This window comes from Phoca vitulina, unplaced genomic scaffold (assembly GCF_004348235.1).
Source record: "Phoca vitulina isolate PV1807 unplaced genomic scaffold, GSC_HSeal_1.0 scaffold1, whole genome shotgun sequence".
In the NCBI taxonomy this organism is placed as follows: Eukaryota; Metazoa; Chordata; class Mammalia; order Carnivora; family Phocidae; genus Phoca; species Phoca vitulina.
Window position 1 is genome coordinate 76,316,520 of NW_022589704.1, and position 27,335 is coordinate 76,343,854.

Sequence of the window (27,335 nt, forward strand, 5' to 3'; positions counted from 1 at the left end):
GAGAATTCCAGCTTAGAACAATGTAAGGGCAAGTGTTATTTCAATAACCTCAACTTTATAGGAGCTTACTCATATTGGCACTGCTTCTCTGAGACCGGTTAAGAATTCTATACTCTTGCTATAAAACAGCGTTTTCTATCACACGTTATAATGAATATTTGTTATAAAGATAATTATGCCCACTTTAAAGTTATCCCCGGGAAACTGAATTAATCCACTAGATGTTGAGCATACTCTATTTGACCACTAAAGCACTGGTTCAAAATAAGGATTTTTGTTTTGGCATAACTATTGTTTAGTACAGTTTTTTTGTCACAAAGATACAGCAATTTCTCCTCACTCCTGAGATTGTTCCTAAATCTTGAAAGTGAATTCATGCCATTAGCAAACACTTAATGATCTTCATATTTGCTGTCATAGTATTAGGTATCTATCAGGCACATCCAAAAAAGTGGAAAAAGAAGCAGGGCAATCACAAAGCCTTATTATATTCCTTTTGATACTGCACAAGCCGTTCCTTCAGATGACAAGTGCCACCTATGCTTTTCATAAATGTGAATGAAGCTTGCCAACTTTTAAAAAGCAACATAGAATTCATGCCTAGTTCTTAAGATTCTGTTCTATTCTTGTGGCGTGAAATTGACAGATCAATAAATGCTATGAAAAGCCTCATAATCTTGGCTGTTTTTAGAGACGGAACAGTGTAACAATACACACTGATAAAACGTGTAACTCTAAAGTACATTTTCTCATGCAAGAAGTTGAGAAGACCATAGAAAAGTTTTCATGGGACATCTAACAAACTAATTTGTTTCTATAATTTGAAGATAAAGGTATCCCCTTCTGTAAAAACAGTCAAACTGTATTTTGTATCACTGTGAGGGCATTAGCCTTGAAGAGGTAGATTAAATAGGTCAGCTAAAATTGGGAGAGGGGGTGACATGCAGGATAGGATCTCAACCATTTTTTTTCCCAATTCAGAATGATTAATCAAATAAATTACAGCAAACAGGAGTAAAATAACCCAAACACGTAAAGTTCTGGACGCTTCAAATCATTTTGGCAGAAAGAAATAAATACAAGAGAGAGAGCACAAGCAGGGGAGCAGCAGGGAGAGGGAAAGCAGGGACCCTGAGCTGAAGGCAGACGCTTAAGAACTGAGCCATCCAGGAGCCCCTCTGTATAGCATTCTATAGACATTCTATAGAAACTCAAGTCTGACTCTTAGTCATCATTAACCTGTGCAAGTATGCCCAATACTTTTTACATTTTTTTAAAAACAAGTTCTTATAAGGAGATAGAAACCTAAATTTCTCCTGAGGTCTGCTTAAGATGTCATCTTTGCTAAGATCATGAGGAATTTTTCTTTGTATGTTTTTAATTCCTGGGAAAAAGTGTAAGAAGACTTTTCCAGAAAGTAACTAGAAAATGTTAAATAGTCTCTGGGTCTTTGTCACATACAGTTGTGTTCAAATTGTATTTCTAGTGTGTGTGGTGTATACACACACACACAAGTATATATAAAAAGAAAATCTAATAAAATTTACCACACACAAACACAAAATAATTAAGACTGAATGAATTGCACAAGGGATTATATTATTTTACCCAAAATTTTGTAGTTTAAACATGATCTCAAAAAATAAAAATGAACTCAAAAGCAAATCAAGTGACAGTTAAGTTTATACCTAGTAGCCCAGTGTCTATGTCCTCTTCAGTCTTTAAATTCTCAGCATGTAACTCTGTAAATACAAAAAAAGGGGCTTGAGTAAAAAGGATGATTTTACAATTTGAATAGTAGATCAAAGGCTGGGAAAATATTGTGGAGTTGTGGAAAGTGCTATGGAGTCAGAAACAAATGGGTCCAAATTTTGATTCCCATTTACTAGCTATGGGACCTTCGGTATGCAAAAAAAGCATGTACGAGTCAACTGCCAAATATACACAAAGCTTCTTAGAGTTATTGTGAAAATATTTTAAGTTTATTTATTTAATCTCTACACCCAATGTGGGGCTCAAACTCAAAACCTCAAATCACATGCTCTTCCCATGACTGTCAGCCAGGTGCTCCTGAAAATATTTTATGTAATGCAAATTACACAGCGTATTAGGTTCCTTTCTTCCATTCTCAAAAGTAAGCACAACTCAGTGTCTTCTGCAATGGATTCCACTTAACAAGTTTTGTGACTTAATGATAAAAAGGAAATCTTTCACAGCACAAGGGAAATAACCTACTAAACTCTCTCCGAGATACAGTGAAAAAAAGAGGGGAGTGAAAGAGGAAAGGAACACTGACACCCACATATTTAACATTGACAGTTTACACCCAATATCATTGTATAAAGAGGTTCACATTAACTTGCCAACCTGTCTTGTGTATGAAAATCAAGCCTAAGTTGTTAGCTGCCATCTGCAATCCAGTAGGAGCTTGGAAGCAATGAGGAAAAATTAAAACTGGAGTTAAGCTGATTTAATTCTATTTAGTGAAGTAAAACTAACATTTGAGTGGCAACCTGTTGGGTGCTTCTCACAGAACTAAAGTAGTTTTTGTTTTAATTTTTCTTTGTCAATAACTTGGCCAAAGTCACACACGAATGAGAACTTAAATTTAAACTCGTCTGATTCTTTCCACTGTAATATAAATATCCAGCCATATAGTTTACAGTATAAACTTTGAAAAATCTTTCACAGCACATCTCTTTCTATTCCAATCTGGCTGATATATAAACATCACACTCAATAAAACTAATAATCATTAAAATAATAGGTTATCTAGCTCCTCTTATAAAACTTTACCACTACACTCAGTTGAAAACCTAATACAAAATCAAGAGGAGCTAATTATTTTATCTATAAAAGTAGAACTTTAGACCGTGGGATGGAAATCCTTTCTTTCTGGAATTCTGTGCGTGTACAAAGGAATCAGTGGATAGCAAACCTTTAACCATTTGTGAATTAAATAAAGTCTTTGAATATGTATAGCCTATTTTAATCGCACACACTTTTCACCCGCTTTTAATGATTGTTGTCCTACATATTGCTTAATTTTGCCAACATTTCACCCCAAGTGTTCACTGCCTCTATTGTTTCCTCAAGACTACCCATTTAATCAAGACGCTTTCTTAAAAAGGGTCTCCTAAGCTTGGACCAGGGTCCTCCACCACTCAGAAAACAAAACAAAGGAGATGAGCAAAGAAAGGTGCCAATGAGGACTCTGGGTGAAAACCACTACCAACTTGCCGGCCTTTGATGGGGAGGTGAGAGATGAAAGGCAAGAGTCACGTCCAGGCTCAACTTTACTCTGGACAGACTTTCCAGGCCGGAGCTTCAGTACCTTTTACGATCAGGTAGGCGATGGCGAGGAGGAAGGCGAGGAGGATGGCGAACAGCAGCGAACAAAGAATTGAGAGGACCTGGACCGGCCACCGCCGAGCCTGGGCTCGGCCGCCCGCAACCACCGAGAAAATACCATTGCGTTTATCGGGCAGAACTGGAGACCCGTCCCCGTCCCGCTGGAACAGAGAGCCCTTTCTAGGCTCCGACGACGCCCCGGCCGAGAACTCCGCCCGCAGGTCACGGGCCACTTGGTCGCATCCGTCCTCCTCGTCCACTTCACCCTCACCCCAACTATCCCCCTGAGCGAAGGCGGAAAACGCCGGCCGGGAAAACGTGACAGGGGTGTCGAGACGTCGGCGCAGACCAGCCGAGCGCCTCCCGCTCTCCACGAACGACATGGCGGGAAAGACGAGAGGGCCAGCGGAGGTCGAGAGAATCCCACCCGCCCCGCCCCGCCCTCGCAGCAGCCAATCAGCGGCCAGGCCCCCCCACAGCCTCCACCACACGGCATTGGCGCGCAGGGGTGCGCAAAGGTGCGCAACTGGGTGGGGAAGGTGCAGTGGGATCTAAAGAAAGGTTTGGCGCCCCTGGGCCACAGCACTACCCCAACTCAATAGGAAGGAAAGGAAGCAGAGAAGTGCACAGAAAGAGGCGAGCCGAGGCCAAAGGTAGCCAAGTCTCCTCTCCCCGCAGTGCTTCGTCCCGGCCAGAGACCTCCGCCACGGCCGCGTCACCTCCAGGCAAGCGCGCGCCCCGGCAGCCCCAAAGCCGCATCTTTTCGACGCCCGGTCCTAGCGCCCGCCCATACCCCTCTGATTCACATTTCCGAACCGATTTGCTTTCTCCCTTCTTCCGCTATACAGCCCTACTCCTCTCTGGCCCCGTTCTCCCCTCGCCTTAACTGCCCTTCCCTTCCTTTCGCATTGTTCCCCCCGCCCCTATCACAACTTCCCTCCACGCTACTCGACACGCCTCCTTCCCGCCCCCTCCGCGGGCTCTCCAGCTGGTGCGTACGGAGCTCGAACCCTCTCCTAAGGAACCCCCCTCCTGTTCCCCGCCCCCTCTCCTCCTCCTCGAGCACCGCGCGCGCGCCTGGCCCCGGCCACCGCTAACGCTAGAAGCTGCTAACCCCACCCCCACCCCACCCTACCCTACCCCGGGTAGCCTCAGGTTTGTGGGGCGTACGTAACTCGGGCGGAGGGAGTAAAGGTGGCAGGCCCCAACTGCCCCACCCCCTACGGGGTGAGGTGGTCTAAGCTCGGGAAGCTGGGACACGGTTGTCTTCCCGTCCCCGGGGAAAGTTGGTGGAGTTTTCCCGGCGGAGGCGCAGAAACTTCCTCCGTCCCCCTACCCCCCCTCCATGCAGGCGACGCCGAGTGAGGCTGAGGCTGGGGGCGAATCGCTGCAGGGCTGCGTGTCGGCCGCGCACTCTGATTGGACAGTGGGGAAGCCTGTCAGCTTATTGGCCCCGCTGATCCCGCCCCGTAGCGCAGGGCAGCCTTTAACCTTTGGCCCCAGCGGGCGCCAGCCACTCAGATCGCTTCTTGTTGGTATGTGTAGCGGCAGTGGCCGCCGGCGGAGCAGTCTGAGCCCGACGATGAGGCCGGGGACGGGAGCGGAGCGTGGAGGCCTCATGGTGAGTGAAATGGAGAGCCATCCTCCTTCGCGGGGTCCCGGGGACGGGGAGCGGAGATTGTCCGGCTCAAGCCTCTGCTCCAGCTCTTGGGTCTCTGCTGACGGCTTCCTGAGGAGACGGCCCTCGGTAAGGGATCGGTGGAGCAGGGGGAAAGCGGCACAATGAAAAACGAAGTCAGAGAGGCAGGAAGCTTTTTCCAAAAGGAGAAGAAGATAAGAGTGGACGAAGAAAGAGCTCGAGATGGTGGGCTACGTAACGAGGAAGAGAAATGGAGAGCGGGGATGCACAAAGGGAAGGATGTGGGTCCTTGGAAGTTCTTACTGGGCTTGGCCTAGACAGATGCGCGGTGGAGGTGCTGGGCCTTGGGCGGGGTGAGCATTTTGAAGAGGTAGGCCCGCTGTAGCAGGGAGGGGGGAGGCGGAACCTTGATTATGTAGACTTCGAAAGAGGCTGCCAAAATCTGTTTTCACCAGTAGTAGCGGTGTCTGCAAGGGGTACAAGCTGGGACGATTGGCAGGGGCTAATTAGCTGGTTTTAAGACCTGGAACAATGGGCACACAAGTAAATAAATAGTTGTCTTTTAAAAGGGAATTAAGATGGATGTATTAGTCATTTGTATTTAGGGTCTGTGAGTGATAGACCTTAGTCTGAAAAAAAATTTTTTTATTTTTTTGGCAGAAGTAATTTTACTTGTGTTGAAGATTTTATTAGGAAATAATATGTATATGTGTTAGGAATTAAGTGTCCCTGGGTACCCATATTGTTTGTGTTCTGTTAAGACAAGCTCTTATCTGAATAAATTTGGTAAATTCTCGTTTCAAAGTTTAAAATTAACTTAAAAACAAATTTAAGAATAGTTACTGTTAAGACGTTAACTAGCTATCTTCTGTGTGAAATAGAACAAAGTTGTGGTTTTTCACCCATAACAGTTTTTAAATTGGCTTTCCCATACGTGTTCCCCAAGTTTAGTAAGCTAACTAGGAACTGATTAAAGCAGCCTGCTTTAAAAAATAAAATCTATACTCTAGCTGTCCAGTAATTATTTTAATTTTTCCCATTTCGTTCTGTAATTTGGTCAGTTGCAAGCTCGTTATAAATACTGGTGGGTAGTGCATTTTGTTTAAGACAAGAAAGTATAAGCTAACCCAATAATTGAATCACACATTGGTCTAATATTAAGCCACTGAGCGTAACCGATCTGTGGAAATCAGATTTTTGAGAAGCATTTGTTCTTACTTGCTAATTTTTAAATTGTCCCTGTTTTTCAGATGGGGCACCCTGGCATGCATTATGCCCCAATGGGAATGCACCCTATGGGTCAGAGAGCGAATATGCCTCCTGTACCTCATGGAATGATGCCGCAAATGATGCCCCCTATGGGAGGGCCGCCAATGGGACAAGTAAGAATGTTTTTGTTTTATTTTGTATTTGTTTATTTTTGCCTGTGGTATCATTGTGTCAAGATTTAAAAACCTGGGTCGATATTTGCAGCTGTTTAAGGATTAGTTTATATCAAGATAATATTGTCAAATAAGTCAAATGTTGAGTCATGACACTAATCAAATTTTGAATGTAAGGAAAAGCCTTCTGTATGAAAGATTTATTTTCTACCACAACGAAACTAAGAGTTCTTTTTTCAAGTAACTGTATATGTAGTCTTTTTAGTTTAATAACTTTCTTTTTCCAAGTATGTCAATTGAAGTTAAGATTTGAAGAGTGAATATTATTATATAGGTCAACATAACTTATGTCCGTGGACCACATAAATGCATAGAATCTGAAAATAACAGTTGCTTAGGTCTTTGCCTTAGAATAAAGTTTATTCCTGAAGTAGCTTCTTCTTGTGTATGTGTGTGTATGCGTGCGCGGTGGGGGTAGAGTAGGGAGATTCTACTCTAATTTGATTCTTCATAGGACAGTGCCAAATAGGTGGTTCATTTTCCACTTACACTATTTTGTTTCTGTTTTGTTTTAAATGCTTATTGCTTCTGCACTCCTGCTTTTGAGCTGTCCCTTTCATCCCCCAGCATAAATTGTAAATGGACATTTTGTGGGAGTGATTTAGATCAAAAGGTTTTAGTGCTGACTCAGTGAATTCAGTAGAACTGAGTTCCTAGAGAAGCATCCAAGAAAGGTAACAGGTTCAGTTACCATGAATAATTTTATGCCCCCTGTCAGGTTCTGTAATACACATGTTCTTTGGTGGCTGAGTTCTTTCCATTTGAGTATCTCAATAAATCATCCAAAATTTAGGCTGATAAAATATATTGGAAAGCCAGTCAATTAGGTATGGTCTTTTTGCTAATTAATACTGTTTATGTTGATAATCACTTAAGCCTTGATATTTTAAGTTATTGGTGAAATTGTAGTGGAGAAAGGAGCTTGCTTTGTGTCTTTTTTCTTTTAACTTAACCTTAGGAGTAGAAGGGCTTAATGTCAAGTGATTTTTTTCTTTTTTATTTGTAATGTAGCCCTTAATTTTGTATAAAAATCTTTATTCAAAGACACCAGGCCCAAAAGATTCTGCCTGTAGGAGTTTTGGGGGGTTTTTTTTGTTTTGTTTTTTAAAAAGAACCATTTATTCTGTTGTTTAGAATAACACAAGTTTTAAAACTCCCCTAGGTGATGGAGAAACAACTCGGATTCTTCTTCTGTTTCTTTCCATCTCTAAGCAGCAAGGAGCTCTTCTGGTTTTCTTAGTAGAGCTGCTCTAACTAGATAATGAGCTTTAAAAAATATTTATTCTTTAAATGCTCTGGTTCTTATTTAAAATTAGTTTCTTTCCACAGAAAGATAAAATAAAACAATTTGCTACTGCCAGATGCTTCTCTCTTTTCTGGGGCCTTCTGTTTCCATTGGGCCAATCAAGGTAAGTTTTGCAAGGGATTGACCTGCTTACCCTTGCTGTAATGGTGCTGTTGCACTACCAAACCAAGACACCAGCTAGTCATTTCTAGTAAAATGCAGATTTTACTTATTTTTTTAAAGTACTTTCGTGTTTCTCATTGACATAAGCTGGTCACAGTTTGCTTTATGGCCCTTTCTCTTTAGCTATATCAGTGACCATCTTCCTAGTAAGGTGACTTGCTATTTGGTACACATCTGTTGAAATACTCTGAATTTTACCTTGTGGTTTTCTTCTTTTTTCCTAGACCAGTATATGCCATGTACCTTTAAGTGTACCTGACCATTTAGATGTTTAAAAGTCTCTCTCTCTCCCTATTGGCTCCTATTAGGATAATGAATGAATGATTTAAGAATCCAGCTCTAGGGTCCCAAGAGAATCCCCATTGTTTTTCCTTAAAATTAGATTGTTTCTTTTTTTCCTTTTAATATCTAACTTATATGGGGCCCAAATCTTGGTAAAACCAATTCTTATTTGAGCTTTGGTAACAGACTGGGAGGGCATGGATAATTAAATATACTAAGTAATCTAGAAATCTAATTTAAAGCCTTGTAAACAACTTGCTTAAAAATAAAAGTTGACAGTTAGCAAAATTGATCTTTTTTCTTTCTACCCGCTCTGAGATATTAATGGTCAGAAGTTAATGAGAAACAGCAGGGTGCCTATATAGTTCACTGTAGTGACACAAAGTTGGTAGGGTTCTGCCATTCAATTTTTAAAAATCAGTTTACAGATTTTTTAGACTTTGGTACTGAAGGTTATGGAACCTTCATGTATATTGCCTAGTTCACATTAATATCTCATTCTGGGACGAGCTGAAGATGAAAATTAGTGCCAGTCTTACTTGCTAAGTGATTCTGGTCTTCGAATGTTACTGAACGTGACATGAAATTTTAAAACTTGTTTGTAAAATAATATGCAGACTGGACAGAATAACAACATACAGAAGTTAGAATTTTTCAAATGCATCAAGTTATTTAGGTTAAAAGGGTATTACGGTTTTATGGAAGAGTTTTTTGTTTGTTTTTATTCAGGAGATAACCTACTGTGCCCTTTTTAGAATTCAGGCTGAATCTATTACTACTAAAAAATAGATTTCAAGTTTATCTCAGTTATCTATTGTATAGGTTACATTTGCCTCTTCCTATATGTTCATAGGGGAAAGTTGTCCTTCTACTTTTACAGGATTATAGAATCTTACATTTGGAAGGGACCTTGAAATCTGTATAAACTTTAAATAATATGGAAATTAAATAATGGTTTATCACTGGTTAAAAAACCGTTATTAATAAAGTAATTTCCCTGCTTGGTGGCAGTACTCAAAAATTTGCAGTAGAAATTTGCCTTGAGATGTGACTGTATGTGAGGCCATTTTTTACTTATTAATGTTTTGCTTTTAAAAGGTTTTCACATCTTACTCATTTTTGTTGTTTCTACACAAAGGACATGCAAGTCCTACCTTTATCACAGGTAATTTTGCCTTCACTGAAAGCCTAAGAGAGCCCTCCTACGTGGCTCTTTCTTTTTTAAATTTTTAATTTTTCTTTTAATGAGAAAAGTAGAGTAAAAGACTTAAGGTCTCTTTTAGCTCTAACAACCTACGGTTCAATTCAGATCATTTGATAAGAATAGGTTATATGTATGAGATTTTATGGGTTGATATGGATATAAAAACAAAATTCTTTTAGTAATGCCTCCCTAATTCTAATCATTCAGTACTTTTTTTTTTTTTTTGCCTTTGTTCAATAAATTGATAAATGAATGCTTTTCACAAATGATTTTGATTTTCTTGTTCTTACAATGAGTGAGGCAGGCTTTAACAGATCTTGAGTCTATTCCTGCTGCCATCTGGACCCAAGTACTTATACTCCCATGCCCAGGATACTCTTAACAACTTTTGAGCTGGTTTTCTTGCTTCAAGCCTGCCCCCTCAGATTCTTTTAGATTTCAGTGTGTTGTCTCCTTGCCCAAGAACCTCCAGTGTTTTTCTGTACCTATGGTATAATGTCTAAATTCCACAATTTAACTTTCAAGAATCTCCCAGAGTACAACTCAATGCATGATTCTGAGGTGCATGTCTTCACACTCCCTAATTTGAACCCCGGCTGATCTTTTTATGATATCTTGACTGATTGTATTAGTTCATGACTGAGCTTGTGCTGTTCATGCTCTCCTGCCCACAGCTCACTACCACCATGAACTTTCCTTTACTTACCTAAGTTCTTCCATTTCAAGTTCTGCCTTCTCCCGGAGATCAGCATACTTTGCCCAGCATACACCGTCCCTTCAAATTACTAAAATAAAATCCTATGAAATCTGCCTGTAACTCTGTTTCACTTATTTTGGGATTTAGTTTTGATTTGTTTTATGGTGTATTTGCTCTGTCTTTCCAGCACGTAATAGACTGTAAGCTCTTAGAGGGCAGGGTTTGTGTTTTGTACTTTTTAAGAAGTCCACAGGTGCTGAGCACAGTTCTTGGCACAGCATGGGTGCTCAGTAAAATACTTGTTGAATGAATGAAACAAAAACATATTCTTTCCTATATTATAGGCCATGGAGATAGTAGATGTTACATCTGACTATTTCAGTGGTTACTTGTGACTTTATACTGTTACAACTCAGTTCTTATTTTTAGTGTTTGCCTCTCTATAGTTGTTTTTTCATTTGATAAAAATGGAAGATAAATGTAATAGTTTTTGGTGGATAAAGCAAAAATACATATTTCCATTTATTTTAAATTATAGGCAAATGTATTTCTATCTGTATGACTTTAGTGATGGTCTTTTTAAGTTTTACCACAAAGTTTCCCATACCCTCGGGGGAAATGATGATTTGGAATATAGGCCTTCCAGAGAAATCCAAAGTGTTGGTATCTTAGATTTATCTGACTGACTGATTTGACCAATTGATTTGTTCCTGTTGCTTTTTAATTACCATTATTTTGGGTATTTACAGAATCCATGCTGTTGAATTGGACATTAGTAATTGACAAAAAGGCTTTTTCCCCCGTTAGGTTATTTGCTCATAATTTTTGAATCTCAGTAACTTTCTGTATGCATTTACATTATCCAGGCAAGTACTTAACTAAAAAATAGATTGACCCAGACCTAATATGTTTGTATAACTTCTAGGCTGTGTATGTAGTTAGATTTTGATAGATTTACAAATGATACTATTTTCTTTTTAGATAACATTTCAATGAAATATGAACTCGTCTATTTAAAAACTTTAGCTAGAGTAGTGTTTCTGAGTATGGAGAGTATTTGGAGAGATCTAAGAAGACAGTGTAAGTGTGGAAGAATGAACTATACTCCCCTCCTCCTTTGAGATTCACAGGGCACAGTATTTTCTAAAGATGCTGAGAAGTCTCGCAGAAGTCTTTTAAAACTGTTTTTCTCTGTTTCTTGGGTGGGTGGTTGGTTGGTTGGTTCCAGTTATGTCAGTTATCTATTGTATAGGTTACATTTGCCTCTTACTATATGTTCTTAGGGGAAAGTTGTCCTTCTACTTTTACAGGATTATAGAATCTTACATTTGGAAGGGACCATCTTCCCCTCCCCACTTTCTCAGAATCCCTTACCCCCAAAATAAACTGTGTTTATTTTGCTTTGTCTAGCATATTGCATGGAATTAACGTTGCATGGAATTAGCATTTTGGGAGAAATGCTGTATTGACGCTGTTTTTCCATTTAGTCTGGCCTTTAGGAGGAAAAAGGCAACATCGAAATTAGTGTTAACAGATACGATGAAGCACTTGTAGAGTGCAACGAATGTATTCATTAAGTAACGGGATTAAAAAGGGAAGAGAACAAAACTCAACAGGTTAACAGGTTGATTTTTAACTGGGTTTGTTAGAAATACTGATGATGTGACTTAAAACCATCATAAAATTGTTTATCAATTTTACTGTTTATACACAGTAAAGCTAAAGCTACCTGTGCATATCCCATAGCTCTGTACTAGGATGTTTGTTTTTAACTAGAGAAATGATAAGACTGTGAAGGTTTTTAGGTAGGAGCGAGTAGATTACTGTCTCATTTTACTGTCTCATATAGAAGTTGTTAATCTTTCATTCTTACACCTTTTCCATACCTTCATATTACTTTTAGTCAATAGGCATTTAACTCTCTTGGCTGTGGTGTTAAAAGATGTATTATGTATATATTCTGCACTGAAAACTTACAGGCATTCCCTCACGTGCCTCGCTGAACTTTATTTTCTCGTCTTCTAACTGCTGATGTGGCTGTCATGGTTATTTGTAGACAATTGGAAGTTTTGTGGAGATGAATCTTTTATATTTCTTTTCTCTCTCCAGTCAAGTAATCATACATTTCTTTTGCTTGTTAATGAAAAGTTAATTGCAGTTAGTGGTAGTACTAAAGATAATGGTGTTTTGCATAATGGGCTTTAAAGAAAATCTACTTCTAATTGCTTCTTTTTTACTTGGTACAGTGCACTCAAAGTGGAAATCTGAATCTTCTCCAAATCTGAGTGATGCTGGTAGCTATGTCTTTTGAAGGACTAAACATGTCAGCAAGTGAGGACTGTTCTGAGTTGAAATATAATTTGCTTTTATCTTCAGCTTTGATTTTTTTTTCTTAAAATTTATTTATCTTAGACTTAAAAAAAACAAAGTTCTCACTACAAATACAAACATAATTTTACTCCCTAGGGCCTGATCTTCTGTTTGGGTTAAGACTTTCTAAATTATCTTTTGATTAATGAATGAGCATTAAGTTTCTATTCAAAAACATGGGCTTTTGTATAGTTTCCTTGGCCATGTGATAAAAGAAAATGGTTCATTTTCTGAAAGGTGATTTTTCAGTAATTTCAAGGTCATTACATATTTATTAGCAAATATTAAATAGAAAATTTTTCTCTTCTATACAGAAATAAGAACTGTTTACATAAAGTTGTTTACTACAAGCATTTGAGTTTCTGCTATATGTAGGTGTACCTGTCCTCTGCACTAGTACTGTTTACATAAATGAGACGTACTCCTTATTTTAAAGGTGCCCACAATTGAGAAGAAACTAAAAAGTAAAGTTTCATGTAAACAATATATAATGATTTAGCTAGATATAAAACTGAATCTATTTTAAAGGATTTGGAGTAGGAGATAGTAACAGTCTTATGTTCCTCCATACATGCATCCTAGAGGGCTTGTGTTCAAAAGAAAGCTTAGGTGACTTTTTAGAGGAAGTTTTAAAGTCTAATTCTGTATGACTTGAGACATCACAGTTTGTGTGTATCTCTACTATGTTTAGGGCTTTTTAAAAATTAAAATTATAGTTTATTTTCATTTGGCTTTTTTTAAGTTTTTGTATCATATATCCATACTCAGTTTTCTCTCTATATTTTCTTTGACCTTGTTTAAGAAGTTTAGAGTTTAGTAAGAGACAGTGGGCTAAGTATCATTAATAATTTAAACTATTTACTTTCCCTTTTGCATATAGTTTTTTTTTTCCTTAAGGTTTCAGAGAATAGGGTTGTGATACCTAATCTGTCTTAGAAGGAATTATAATTCTATCACTGTCTTTGTGTATAAATTTGAGAGATTGATATACCTTACTGAATTTGATCCTTCTGACTTGAAAAGAGCGTTGGCTAGAGGATGAATGTCTAATTTATAGGTGGGAATAGTAAGGCCCAGGGAATTGAGTGAATTGTCCAGTGACATTGCAGAGCCAGCACTAAATGCGATGCCTAAAATGGGATTGCCTTATTACATGTGTTGATTCCTACTAAAGATGATGCTTTCACGTTATTTACTAGATGCCCTTAAAGAACCTAAGTGCCAGTCTAATAGGGAATAGATGAGCAAAGGGACAATGAAGAGAAACTTTATTTATCTGAGTTGAAGGAGAGCAGTGGTAATAAAACAGCTGTCATTTATTGAGCACTGTTCTGTGCATTGCCCCATTTGATCCCTACAGCAATGTTAACAGATGAGTAGTATTTTTCCCCATGTTACAGTTGAGAAAATTGAGGCCCGGTTAGGTTAAGTAATTTAGCCCAAGATCATGCAGCTGCTAAGTGACCAAGCTGGGATAGGAATTCTGATAGTCTCACTCTAGAGTGTGCTTAATAGCTAGCTGTACTGGACTGCTTCCCTGTGTAGCAGTATGAGATTATATAATTAAGCTGACCTCCTTAGAATCTGAACAATAGTGTATACTTCAACAGTTCTAAACTATCGAGGTTGAGAGAATTTAGCAAACTAAATATTTAATACTGGCAATTAACTTATTAAATGGTAAGGTTCTTTTCCATGTGGAACAGTTTGTGAATATGTCTTTTTGTTTATCTAAATGTTATATCAGAAAATGATAAGTATATTGAATCTATAAATAATTGTAATAAAGGGAAAGTTAGGTTAAATGATTGTCCCAAAATTTAACTACTGATTTTGGGTTATTAAGGATATGCTTTAAACAGGAGTATTTCTGTTTATTTCTAATTGAATGAATAGTTACATTCAGAGATGTGGCTTTTACAGTTGTTTGGTGATTAATTTTTTTGTGTTCATTCATAAGGTAAGTTAGTGGTATAAATGGTTTTTAAATATTAGACTTAATAGCCTCTGTGTACTGACTTAATGGAATTTGACTTAAAGAGGAACCAAGTAAAAAGGCAAGAATCAAACTTCTTAGGTGATTTGAAGCTTCAGGTTTGCAGAAAGAATGGTTTTTAAAAATCAATCAAATTTAAAAGTTAATATTTAGACAAAAGATCCTTAGGTTGTATGATTTCTTTCCACCAGGAAAAACTCCAGGAAATAATTATGAAGAGAAGAACTTTTGAAGTGCCCATGTGTAATGATCTTCACTTTGCTTTTGATACCATGAAACAACTGGGCTAATTTAGTTTTACATTTTGTACAACTTAATGTGTTGTAGCATTGACGGAATTGCTTTTATTATTTAAAACTTTTAGTTTTAAAAATATTTAGTGAAAAATGTAGCAGGCTTGTTTTATCTAACATTAGGAACTTTCCAAATTGGGGTACTAAGAATGAGCAGACTGTGCAGTGCTCCCTAGTTTCTACTTGTTTTTTATTTTCTTCATACTGGTATTCCTTCTGAGGACATCTTGATAATAATATTCATTAAAAGAATAGAAATATACATAGAAAAATTTATATAGTATACATAAAGAAATGGTTGGCAATTTATGAATAAAGTATACCAAACAGTATATCTGATTAATTTTTGGTTTTGAAAACTTCCGAAGTGTCCATAAAATTCAGATATTTAATATTTTAGACAATTTAGCTTATGTCTCATGTTGTTTTACCCTTCCCATTTTCTCCTGTTTCCTAACAACTAAAAATTTGTAATTGTAAAACTTTAATATATTTGCCAAAGTAGCTTAAATGCAAAATTTGTGAAGCTGTACATGGTTGTGATTTTATAGTGTGCTTCTCATTAAGCTTATATGAACCACCGCTTTGTAGCTTTAAGAATGATCTGCTTTTGGAATTTATAGTGGCAACATTGTAGCAACTGTGTTAAGATTTCTTCCTTTAACTATTTTGAACCAACATCCTATTTTCATTGAACTTAAGATGCCATAAATGGTACGACACTCCGTTATGTGCCCTTAGAGAGAAAAAAAAAACCTAACGAGAAGTCTAAAATACTCTGCAGATAAAGCTGGGAGACCAAGGGGCTATTCCCTTCATGTGAAGCAAGAAGTAAACCTTCCACGCAAAAAGGGATGATGACAAAGTAACTTTTGAATGCCTCAACTTTGATTATTTGGGCTGAGGAAGGGAAAGTCACTTCTGAAGATTTGAACCACAAATCTCATAAGCTTGCAACCTGGATCAGTTTGGTATTAAAACAAAATAATAATGGATAACTTAGAAAATTTTAATCATTTCATATTGATGGTGCTGTCAAGTGACTGGCCTAAATCAACACAAAACCTCTGAAAGAATTCAGATGGGTTGAAACATGTGTCCCCATGTTATGTGTATCCTAGAGTTAATGAAAAAAGGAAATCATAACATTTCCACGAAGTAGATTTTTCAGTCTTTGGGAGACAGGTTTTTTGTGATGCTTAGGCCTCTGGAAGAGCTCTTAATTTGTCTAATTCTTGTAATAACTTCTCGTAAGAATGTAACGTTTTCCATATTTATGTTTTTGTTATTTGGTTTCATGCTAGTATTACAGTTTTGGTTTAAAATTATGTTGATCTACTTACTTTTAGATATTCAGCTGTACATAATCTTTCCAATGTTTGTCCAGTTGAACAAGCCTAACTAGTTGATGCCCCTCAGAATTTACAGAGATATGAGGGAGAATTTAGATTTTTATTTAACACTAAATCTCATTCACATAAGTTCCACAAATGTAAAACCCTATTTTGAAATAGACTTGTGGCTCAGAATGCCAACCTAAGAAATCGGGGAATTGAAGGTGCAAAGACCCCAGACTCAGGTTTTACCTCTGGGGAAGACTTTTTGCCACAGTGTTTCATTGCCCTGGTATTTGGACACTCCTCAGCCTTGACAAGTGTGGTCCCTTTAGGGTCAGTCCTCAGACTGCATGAAGAGAAGGGCTGGCAGGACTCCCTCAAAGCTGGGGTTCAGTCTCCTCTGCTTCTATTTGTTGCTACAAAATCAACATTGACTGTTCATCATCTTTCTATTTGAAATATGTAAAGAAAATCTACTTGTAAGAGGCTTAGGTGATCTTATTTAGTTAAAAGGTAACTGTAACCCCGGGAGCAATTAGAAGGTGAAGAAACAGTTGGTTTTGGGGGCGGGGGAGGGGGTGGGGAAGAAACCAAAACACTAAGTCTCATTCTATAACCAGTTCCATAAGTTTTAGGCTAAAGGCAAATTTTTGAGAGGTTTTAAAATTTGAAGTGGGGAAGACAAACAATTGAGAGAATTCTGTCAAACTCTGTTCTTTAATGATTTTTAAATATTGTTTGTTTTAAGTGTCACTGGCCTTTTCTAGTCAATTCTTATTATATTGTAAGGGTTTTTGTTCCTTGTTTTTTAAATGGGATTTGATCACTGTCTTATGAAGTCAGAGTATTTCAATTTGAAGTTATATTCCTTTGTACTGCTACCATGTGGAGATGTTCTGTGCATGATGGAGATTTTATCCCACTTTTCTTAATGTCTTTAATTCTTTTTTTTTAAGATTTTTATTTATTGGGGCGCCTGGGTGGCTCAGTCATTAAGCGGCTGCCTTCGGCTCAGGTCGTGATCCCAGGGTACTGGGATCGAGCCCTGCATGGGCCTCCCCGCTCCGCGGGAAGCCTTCTCCCTCTCCCACTCCCCCTGCTTGTGTTCCCTCTCTCGCTGTGTTTCTCTGTCAAATAAATAGATAAAATCTTAAAAAAAAAAAGATTTTTATTTATTTGAGAGAGAGAGTGAGCATGGGGGGGTGTGTCAGAGGGAGAAGCAGACTCCCTGCTGAGCAGGGAGCCCAGTGCAGGACTAGATCCTGGGACTCCAGGATCATGACCTGAGCCGAAGGCAGTTGCTTAACCAACTGAGCCACCCAGGCACCCTTAATGTCTTTAATTCTTATGAGAAAATACTTTTTTCTCAAGTTTTCAAAGTTGAGTTTTTCAGTTTAGTTTAGAATTCTAGTTTTTGGGTATGTTAACAGCTTTGGATTTTATATATGTGCCATTTTAAATATCGGGCTCTTTCCCTCTGTTGCTCACATGCTTCCCCCCATAATCAGTTATTTAGAGCCTTAAGAATTCACGCCTACGTTGCCATTAGCCTTAAGTAAAATTAGTTGTGAGGATATATTTGTTGGGAGTAGAGAAAAGAGGGAACTTCCGAGCCTAGTTCTCATTTGGTCACTATGTTTTTTTCCCTTAATGTATAAATTACTTTAATTCTTCTAGTCAGGGTGGTGGAGGCTTGTGCTTCTGTTTTCAAATTCTGTATCTTTTTTTAACCTGCTGTTTCACCATATATTCCAAGTAGTAGTCACATGTTTTCTGTCAAGTTCTTGTTTCATGATGTTTAAGCAATTTATTGAATATTTTAAGGAACAAAAAACCTTTGTTTTTTAATCCATTAATACAATGCTGCTTCATTTTAATGGTACTTTAGCCTGGTTTTGCTTTGTGAGTCGACTTTCCCAAATAACAAAATTCAGTGTGCAAGTGTTCTCATCTACCTTTAGTAGGCTTTATGTGTTCCTGTTGACCATAATATGCTTGTTTGTTTCTATTTCTCCAAGTTTCATTTAATTTGAAACTGTTGAATACCTGGTTACCTTGTTCCAGTACTTACGATTATTCTGTACAGTTTTTATTCCCCTCCATGTTTTTGTTAGATTTGCTCATATTAAAATCAAAATTATAATATGGATGAGTATTGGGTCAAAATCCTTTGGAAATTTATGTTAATCTTCATGATTTTTATTCATACTTGGTAGTGAAGATTCATTCATAGATTTGGATGGCAGTCATTGATAGACTAGATTAACCTCCAAAACTAATATTTTCTTTCTTCAGATATTCATGGTGTGTGCTTCATTAAGTTTTTCTTTTCAAGAGAGGACATAGATGATTTGTGTCTAAAGTTTGTTTTTTACATATTTTTTATAGTCATCGATTTTTAAGCACCTTTGATCTTGAATTTTTTAAAGAGATTGCTGTAAAACTTTTTAATACAGATATTAATAGTCAAAGGTGAGAAATAGAAAAAATTTTTGTCTTGCTCCAAAGAAGGGAGAAAAACACGAGTGGTGAGTTAAAAGAAAATTAATATTCTCAAAATGACGGAAATAATATAAACTTTTAAGTTTGTTAAAAGTAATTTTAACTGTACATATAAATTATGACAAATATTAGCTCATTGATAAAATACTTCATTCATTCAACAAGCACTTACTAAGCATACTATTCATGTAGTATAGTGTTCACTGGGTTTAAATCTTGAGTTGTACATATTAGCTTTGATAACCAGATAGATTAATAAAGTTCTTTAAATGCTTTGGTTTTATATAGTAACCTTTTTTTACTTTTATTCTAGATGCCTGGAATGATGTCTTCAGTAATGCCTGGAATGATGATGTCTCATATGTCTCAGGCTTCCATGCAGCCTGCCTTACCGGTAATCTAGTAAAAATAATTATTTTCTGTGATGTTTTGACTACTTTTATATATGAAATAACATCGTTCTATGTATTTTATAGGCAATCATGTTAGCTTTTTAAGTGTGTGAGTACTGTAATGCAAGGAGGGAATTACAGTGGGTTTTTAGGTTCTTGAATGACAGGCATTCACGTTTTTTCCTGTATTTATACAGACATCCTTAATTGTTAATTCTACGTTAAACAGGAGTAGAATACTAAGAGCTATAATTTGTTAGCCAGAAGCATTTTATTGGTCTGGTGGCATTCTGATCTTAAAGAATAGGCTTTTGCTTTGCTGGGTGTTAATTTAAAATTGTTGTATTATGGTTTAGTAATAGATCCTAGATTTAGAAATCAGAAGATTTTATTCTAAATTTACATTTCATGAGACTTCAGTGCTGGCACATTACTTACAAAATCCTTGACAGCCTTATCACCCTTACTGGATTGTATAGCAATATGTAAATCATTATGATATTCATATTAGCATAACTTATTTATTACCTGATAACCTGGTGGTTGTAATGAACATACTCCACTTGGGGTGTTACGTTTGCAATGTCTTACCCAAAATTCTTAGGCCAAATATATATTTTAAAATGTTTTAATATTATAAAATAATACTTTGCATATTCTATATATCGTATAAAAAGTTCTCTTGGGGTTTTGGACAGTGCCTTATATAATTCGAACACAATATTTCTGTAGCAAACTTAACGGATATTCTCTGGAGTGGGATAAAGAGCTCATGTCATTCAGAGCAGAGTTTGCCACTATAATGAGTGTTGGTGTGAAAGTTGAAAAAACTTGGTTTTTAGAGCTTTTTCTGTATCAGAATTGTGGGTAAATGGTTGTGAATCTATATGTAACTGATGATCATATAAATAACACACTTAGATTAAAGTGCTTCAATAGCTCCAGTTTTATGATGTTTTTACAATTTATAGCAAACTAAAGGAACTAAAACTTACTGAGAATCTTTGAGTATACATAAAAGGGACTGTGCTTTATAAGGAACTTATATAAAATATAGTTTAAACAAGGTGAATATTACTAATTTCATTTTTTATCTTACAGCCAGGAGTAAATAATATGGATGTAGCAGCAGGTATGTACGCCATTTATGGTGGTAAATATTAGACTTCATCTGGACAGTAGCTATCAACAAGGAATAAAAGCAGTGTCACTTTGGCTTTATGATTAGCTCCTGATTTTTTTCTTCTTTTTGTTGTTGTTGTTTTAAGCAATGGGAAGTAGGGATAGCATTCATAATTGAATCCATAAAAAATTACCATAATTTTAGATCAGGAGTTCTGGGACCAGATTTGGTCTACAGTGATACTTTAGCCTATACAATGTTTTTAAATTTTATAATTAGTTGCTAACATTTAAAGTCTTGGGCCATACATAACGATTAGATTTATCTTTTTACAAAAAAGATTGAATTTATCTTGAAAAACTGTATTATCTGAATATTCGTTGTTTACAGTGGTGCTTATCAACACAGTAGGTAGTCAGAGAATATTTAAATGAAAAATTCTGGTTGAGTCCCTTTTTGTACACAGCAGACACTGTGGAATGGGGTAGTAACTCCTTACTTTGGATATGGAGCATGTACTCTCATTGGCCTTCTGGACTACTTTACAGTCTTTTCTATTACCTGCTTGGTCCTTGTAGCCGTTGGAGTTTGTAAGCCTTGTGATAATTTTTTTTATCAGCCAGTTATTAATAACTGTTTTGACTAGTGTACCTTTCATATATATTAGTAATGCTTCAATTATCCATGAGTAAATAATGTTCAGATAAATTGGTATTCCAGATGCTGAACTTTTTTTCCATGATTATGCCAAAATGTTTTTTGTTTTTTTGGTTTGGTTTGGTTTGATTTTTAGGGCGGGGAAGAGGGGCAGGCGGAGAGGGAGCAAGAGAGAATCTCAAGCAGACTCCACACCCAGGGTGGGGTCCTACTCAGGGCTTAATCTCACGACCCTGAGATCAAGAGTCAGACATTTAACTGACTGAGCCACCTAGGCACCCCTAAAACATTTTTTGTTTTGAACATGGTTTGAAACATTTAAAATGCACATTTTCCTACAGGTTTATATGGGGGCATATTGGATCTTTTTAAGATGTTTCACAAATTTTTTTATTTAAGCTGAAATGGTGTTCTGAAATACCTAGTATAATATTTTGCCTATTTAGATATCTAGAGCTGATTACTATTACCCAAATAATCCTGGAACATTACCTTAAAAAAATTTTTTTTAATTGAAGTATAATTGACATACAATATCCTGTTAGCTTCAGATGTACAACATTGTGATTTGATAATTTTATACATTACAAAATGATCCCCACAATAAGTCTAGTTACCTATCCGTCACTATCCAAAGTTATTACATACAATACGATTTCTTATGCTGTACATTACATTACCTTGACTTATTTTATAACTGGAAGTTTGTATCTCTTAATCCTGTTCACCTATTTTGCCCTCCCCACTTTGGTAACCAACATTTTGTTTCCTGTATCCTGAGTGAGAAACAGACTCATAAAATTTCTTCTTAATTACTTTTTAAATGCTTTGGTTTTACCAGTGATGTCCATAGTAGCCTCTTTTGATTGTTCTGTGTGTTTTATTCCTTTTTTACATACAGTTCTTTTCTTTTCCACACATAGTTTTAGGTTACTAGTTTCTAAAGTTGAAACTTACTCATTTGAACTTGGTGGCTAATGGGCGTTTCCCCTTATGTCTAGAGGGGTATTGATAATAATTTAGGACTGTACCATCTAATAGACTTTTATGCAAAAGGAAATGTTCTGTAATCTGTAGTGTCTGATATGGTAGTCATTAGCCACATGTGATTACTGAGTACTTGAAATTGGCTAGTGCAAAGGAGGAACTGAATTTTTAGATTTTATTTAATCTTAATTAAAAATTTTTAACAGGAACATGTGGTAGCTAGTGGATATTATATTGTACACCACAAGTCTGAAGTTTATATAGTTGAAGGTGCTGTAGATCTAAAGCATAGAATCTGAGGTCTGTGGCATTATTTTATTTCAGTAGTGTAGTAGAGAAAGGAATTAGTTAAGATAGACATGTATAATAGCAAGAAGAGAAACAAAAGGCAAAGCTTGTGAATACTTCTCCAGTGGGATCCAAGTGAGTTTGCAGTTTAAAAGTTCAGAGTGCCACTTAATTCTGAAAATGTTTTGCACCGTATATGTTTATTTTGTAAAAAAGAGAGCATGCACATAAATCATATAGAACAGTCTTAGGATATTTAGTGTGACAGGCTAAGGAGGAAGAAATAGTATGAATAAATACTTTAAAAATGTTCACTCGAGGAGACCATGATTTATCACATTGTAAATATTGTTCCTTTATTTTTTTAGGTACAACATCTGGTGCAGTAAGTACCTCTGGAACATAATTATTTCATTATACTTCTTTAGCCTACAACATTGATCCTTATTTCTATTTTAAAGATTATCTGCTAACTTGAATCTTTTTCCTTTCTTTTCTATGCCAAAGGTTGAAAAATTGTTTGAATGATTTATCTTAAAATTTAATTTTGATGGAACTTAATGAGAGAAAAAGGAATCAGATATACATCAGATTTTATAAAGATTTGAATTTTTCCCTCCCAGTACAATTAGAAGGGAAACAGAACCTATAGGTATACAGTAATTAACCTGATAATTTTCACATAAGGTTTACATTAGAAGGTACTCGTATACAAAAATTAATGTACCCTTGTTTATTACTGTAAACCCAATGTAGACTTTCTAATATACAGAATTTAAAATACTTATTTGCTTGTACCTTCCCTAATGGTTTCAGAAAGACAAATACAGTATTCAAAATTGCTTGTTTTTTGTTGTTGGTTGTTTTTGTTGTGGTGGTTTTTTTGTTTGTTTTTTTTGGGGTTTTTTTTTTGTTTTGTTTTGGTTTGGGTTTTTTTTGCTCCTTAGGAAAAGAGAGAATGCTATTGCTGTGCTGCATTTCTTTTTCTCCATACTTGATTTTTTAAGATAGTAGTTACAGTTATTTTTGCTAATGTTTCTGTATATGGTGTTTTGTTATATATTTTTATTATGTTTGGGAAAATAATGTAAGTCTGAAAGCCTTACTTAAAGATGCTTATTTTTTGCTTATTGATAATAGCCATGCCCTTTGGCCTCAAGGTTTTCTTTGATTTTTTGTTTGTTTGTTTATTAATGCCTTAAAGATCATTGGAAAGAAGAGGGTATTTTGTTTATTTGTTTTGGGGGGACAAAGGGGCAGAGTGAGAATCTTAAGCAGGCTCCACACCCAGCACGCAGCCAATGCAAGGCTCAGTCACACAACCCTGAGATCACAACCAGAGCCAAAATCAAGAGTCAACTGCTTAACCGACTGAACCACCCAGGCACCCTAGAAAGACGAGTTTATATGTATAATCTCATTTAACCAAAATAGTCCTGAGAGGTAGCTGTTATCCCCATATTATGGTTGGGGAAATGCAAAAAGCTGTGAACTGATTATAAATATGGGGGGAAAGACTTTTAATTGTGGACTCTTTAAAAGTTTTAAGTTTCTTGTATCTTCTGCTTTAAAAGTTGAATGGTTATAGGGGCGCCTCATGGCTCAGTTGGTTGAGTGTCCAACTTCCACTCGGTTCATGATCTCACGGTCATGCGATCCAACCCTGAGTTGGGCTCTAAGCTTGGTGTGGAGTGTGCTTGAGATTCTCTCCCTTCTCCTCTGCCCCTATCCCTGCTTGCATGGAGGATCTCTCTCTCTCTCAAATAAATAGCTAAAATCTTTTTTTTTTTAATTTTTATTTATTTATTTGACAGAGAGACAGCGAGAGAGGGAACACAAACGGGGAGTGGGAGAGGGAGAAGCAGGCTTCCCGCTGAGCAGGGAGCCTGATGCGGGGCTGAATCCCAGGACCCTGGGATCATGACCCAAGCCGAAGGCAGACGCTTAACCAACTGAGCCACCCAGGCGCCCCGATAAAATTTTTTTTTTTTAAAGTTGAATAATTATAAAATATGTATGTGGTATTCTTCCATTATAAGTGCCTGTTTGTATTTTTAACCAGTGATAGCTTCATGTTTTTTTCTGTTTATTTAAATAATGCAGGCTCGCTTGAGGGATTAAGAAGTAGACATAGTTAAAAAGAAGAAAGTAAAATTTCACCCTAACGCTTTCCACCTTGAGGGATTGACCATCGTGTTTTGGTTGTGTCAGTTGTCTATCAAACCTTTTTTTCCCCAATTGAAGTTACCTTTTTTTGTTAAGATTTTATTTATTTGAGAGAGGGAGAGAGCACATGCACATGAGCACGTGGGGTGGATGAGGGGCAGAGGAGAGGGATAAGCAGACTCCCTGCTGAGTGGGGCTGGATTCCAGGACCCGGGGATCATGACCTTAGCTGAAGGTAGATACTTAACAGACTGAGCCACCCAGGTGCCCTGAAATATCTTTTTTATCATATATTAAATTCACACATATTCTGGCATCTACTTCTGGATTTTCTTTTCCATTGGTCCATATCTATTTTTCATCCAGTATTGCACTTTTTTTTTTTATTATTAAAACAGCTTTAATATTTAGTAAGGTGGTGCTTCTGGGTGGCTCAGTTGGTTAGGCAGCTGGCTCCTAATTTCACCTCAGGTCATGATCTCAGTCTCAGGCTCTGCGCTCAGCAGGGAGTCTGCTGGAGGAGTCTCTCTGCTCCTCCCCCACATTTGTTCTCTCTCTCTCTTTCTCTCTTATATAAATAAATCTTTAAAAAAATATTTAATAAGGCTTGGTTTCATGGTTTCTCTTTTCATTATATCCTTAGCTATTTTCAGGTATTAGTATATGAATTCCAGTATCCCCCTCCAAAAATAATCTGTAAATATATACATACCCCGACACACTCAAAAGACAAAGTTGTGTTTTTATCTGGGATTATATTTAATTCATTACAGTTTTGGAAGAATTGACACTTTCTACTTTTCTATTAAATTTTCCCATCTAAAAATACTGTGTATTTGAAAACTTAATATTTGCTTTAATTCTTTTTAGATTTTGGGTACACAGGGGCACCTGGGTGGCTCAGTTGGTTAAGTGTCTGCCTTTGGCTCAGGTCATGGTCCTGGGGTCCTGAGATTGAGGCCTGCATTGGGCTCCCTGCTCAGCGAGGAGCCTGCTTCTCCCTCTTTGCCCCCACCGCCCACTCATGCGCACTCATGCTCGCACACTGTCTCTCTTTGTCTCTCAAGTAAATAAATAACATCTTTAAAAAAAAAAAAAAGATTTCCGGTACACAAATTTGAGTTACTTAAACTCTTCAGATTATGGTCACTGTCGTTGATCCTTGGAGGATTCCGCACATTTTTTCACTTTATGCTTCATCTTCACTCCCATCCCTACAGCACCCTCCCTAATGGGTGCTCACTTTGATATGTGCCCTAAGACATGCATGTATTGGGAAAAGACTATGAAATTTTTTGTGTAGATATTTTTGTGTGTGTTTTTTTTTCTTTTTTCTTTATATATTTCATGTTTATTTTTTTTGTTGAGGTGTAATTGACATAACATTTTAGATTGTACAAAATTATTTGGTATTTGTATACATTGTAAAATGATCACAATAAATTTAGTTAACATCTGTCTGCATACATAGTTACAGATCTTTTTCTCTTGTGATGAGGACTTTTAAGATTTACTCTCATAACAACTTTGAAATATGCTGCACAGTATTAACTGTAGTCACCATGCCGTACATTACATCTCCATGACTTACTTATTTTATAACTGGAAATTTATACCTTTTGACACTCTTCACGCATTTCAAACCCCCACCTGCCGTCTGTTCTCTATATCTGAGTTTGGATTTTTAGTTGTTTTTTAGATTCTACATGTGAGATAATATGGTACTTACCTTTCTCCATTTGACTTATTTCAGTTAGCATAATGCCTTCAGGGTCCCTCTGTGTTATTGCAAATGGCAAGATTTCATTCTTTTTATAGCTGCATAGTTTTCCTCTCTATGCATGCGTGTGTGTGTGTGTGTGTGTGTGTGTGTGTGTGTGTATGTGTATTCCACATCTTTATCCATTTATCCATCCAGGAACACCTAGGTTATTTCTGTATCTTGACTATTGTAAATAAGGCTGCTCTGAACCTGGGAGTACATCTATCTTTTTGAGTTACTGTTTTCATTTTCTTTGAATAAGTACCCAGAAGTGGAATTGCTGGATTGTATGATAGTTCCATTTTTAATTTTTTGAGCAGCCTTCATATTGTTTTCCGTAGGGGCTATACTAGTTACATTCCCACCAACAGTGCATGAAGATTTCCTTTTCAACAACACCCTCATAACACTTATTATCTGATTTTGATAATAGGCATTCCAACAAATATAAGGTGATACCACATTGTGGTTTTGATTTGCATTTCCCCAATAGTGATGTTGAGCATCTTTTCATATGTCTGTTGGCCATCTCTATGTGTTCTCTGGAAAAATGTCTATTGAGATCCTCTGCCCATTTTTTAATCAGAGTATTCGGGGGTTTTTGCTGTTAAGTTGCATGAGCTCATTATATATTTTGGATATTAATCCTTATATACGTGATTTGCAGATATTTTTCTCCCGTTCAGTAGGTTGCTTTTTCATTTTGTTGATGATTTCCTTTGTTGTGTCAGAAGGTTTTAATTTGATGTAGTCCACTTGTTTATTTTGCTTTTGTTGCCTTTGCTGTTGGAATCAGATCCAATAAATCATTGCTAAGATTGATGGTCAGGAGCTTTTACTGCCTATCTTTTTTTCTAGTTTCATGATTTCAGGCTTTACATTCAAGCCTAACTCCATTTTGGGTTAATTTTTGTGCATGATGGAAGACAGTAGTCTGGTTTCATTCTTTTGCATGTGGCTGTCCTTTCTTACATATTCCTGCCTCCTTTGTCATAAATCAACCATTTATGCATGAGTTCATTTCTGAGATCTTAATTCTGTTGTATGGATCTATATGTCTCTGTTTATGCTAGGACTATACTATTTTGATTACAATACCTTGGTAGTATAGTTTGAAAGCAGGGAGCATGATGCCTCCAGTTTTATTTTTCAGATTGCTTTGGCTGTTCAGTCTTTTTGTGATTCCATCCAAATTTTAGGATTATGTGTTCTATTTCTTTGAAAAGTGCCTTTGGAATTTTGATAGGGGTTACGTTGAGTCTGTAGATTGCTTTGGGTAGTATGGACATTGAACAATATTAATTTTTTTCAATCCGTGAGCGTGGAATGTCTTTCTGTTTATGTCTTTAATTTTTTTTTTTTTTATTAGTGTCCTAGTT

The 27,335-nt window shown here is 36.8% G+C and overlaps 2 protein-coding genes across 8 annotated transcripts in view; one reads left to right on the forward strand and one right to left on the reverse strand.

Annotated features, from left to right (window-relative positions):
- ARL6IP6 (ADP ribosylation factor like GTPase 6 interacting protein 6) overlaps positions 1 to 3,790 on the reverse strand; it is a 234,669-nt gene extending 230,879 nt beyond the window's left edge. Inside the window, exons 1-2 of one of the 3 annotated variants that reach the window (XM_032410397.1) lie at positions 3,335 to 3,790; positions 1,689 to 1,742 (exon numbers count right to left, since the gene is read on the reverse strand). In XM_032410397.1, coding sequence (XP_032266288.1) covers positions 1,689 to 1,742; positions 3,335 to 3,734 — 454 coding nt within the window. In that variant the 5' untranslated portion in view covers positions 3,735 to 3,790. The remainder of the gene's footprint in view (positions 1 to 1,688; positions 1,743 to 3,334) is intronic. The other 2 variants (XM_032410405.1, XM_032410388.1) reach the window with 2 other exon arrangements.
- Positions 3,791 to 4,514: 724 nt separating this feature from the next.
- The window catches only part of PRPF40A (pre-mRNA processing factor 40 homolog A), a 54,089-nt gene continuing 31,268 nt past the window's right edge, over positions 4,515 to 27,335 (forward strand). For 4 of the 5 annotated variants that reach the window (XM_032410338.1, XM_032410348.1, XM_032410354.1 and 1 more), the window contains exons 1-5: positions 4,515 to 4,972; positions 6,241 to 6,372; positions 18,895 to 18,975; positions 20,075 to 20,105; positions 22,397 to 22,413. In XM_032410338.1, the coding sequence (XP_032266229.1) occupies positions 4,697 to 4,972; positions 6,241 to 6,372; positions 18,895 to 18,975; positions 20,075 to 20,105; positions 22,397 to 22,413 (537 nt within the window). In that variant the 5' untranslated portion in view covers positions 4,515 to 4,696. Of the gene's footprint in view, positions 4,973 to 6,240; positions 6,373 to 6,425; positions 7,842 to 18,894; positions 18,976 to 20,074; positions 20,106 to 22,396; positions 22,414 to 27,335 lie in introns of those variants that run through there. The other variant, XM_032410374.1, reaches the window with a different exon arrangement.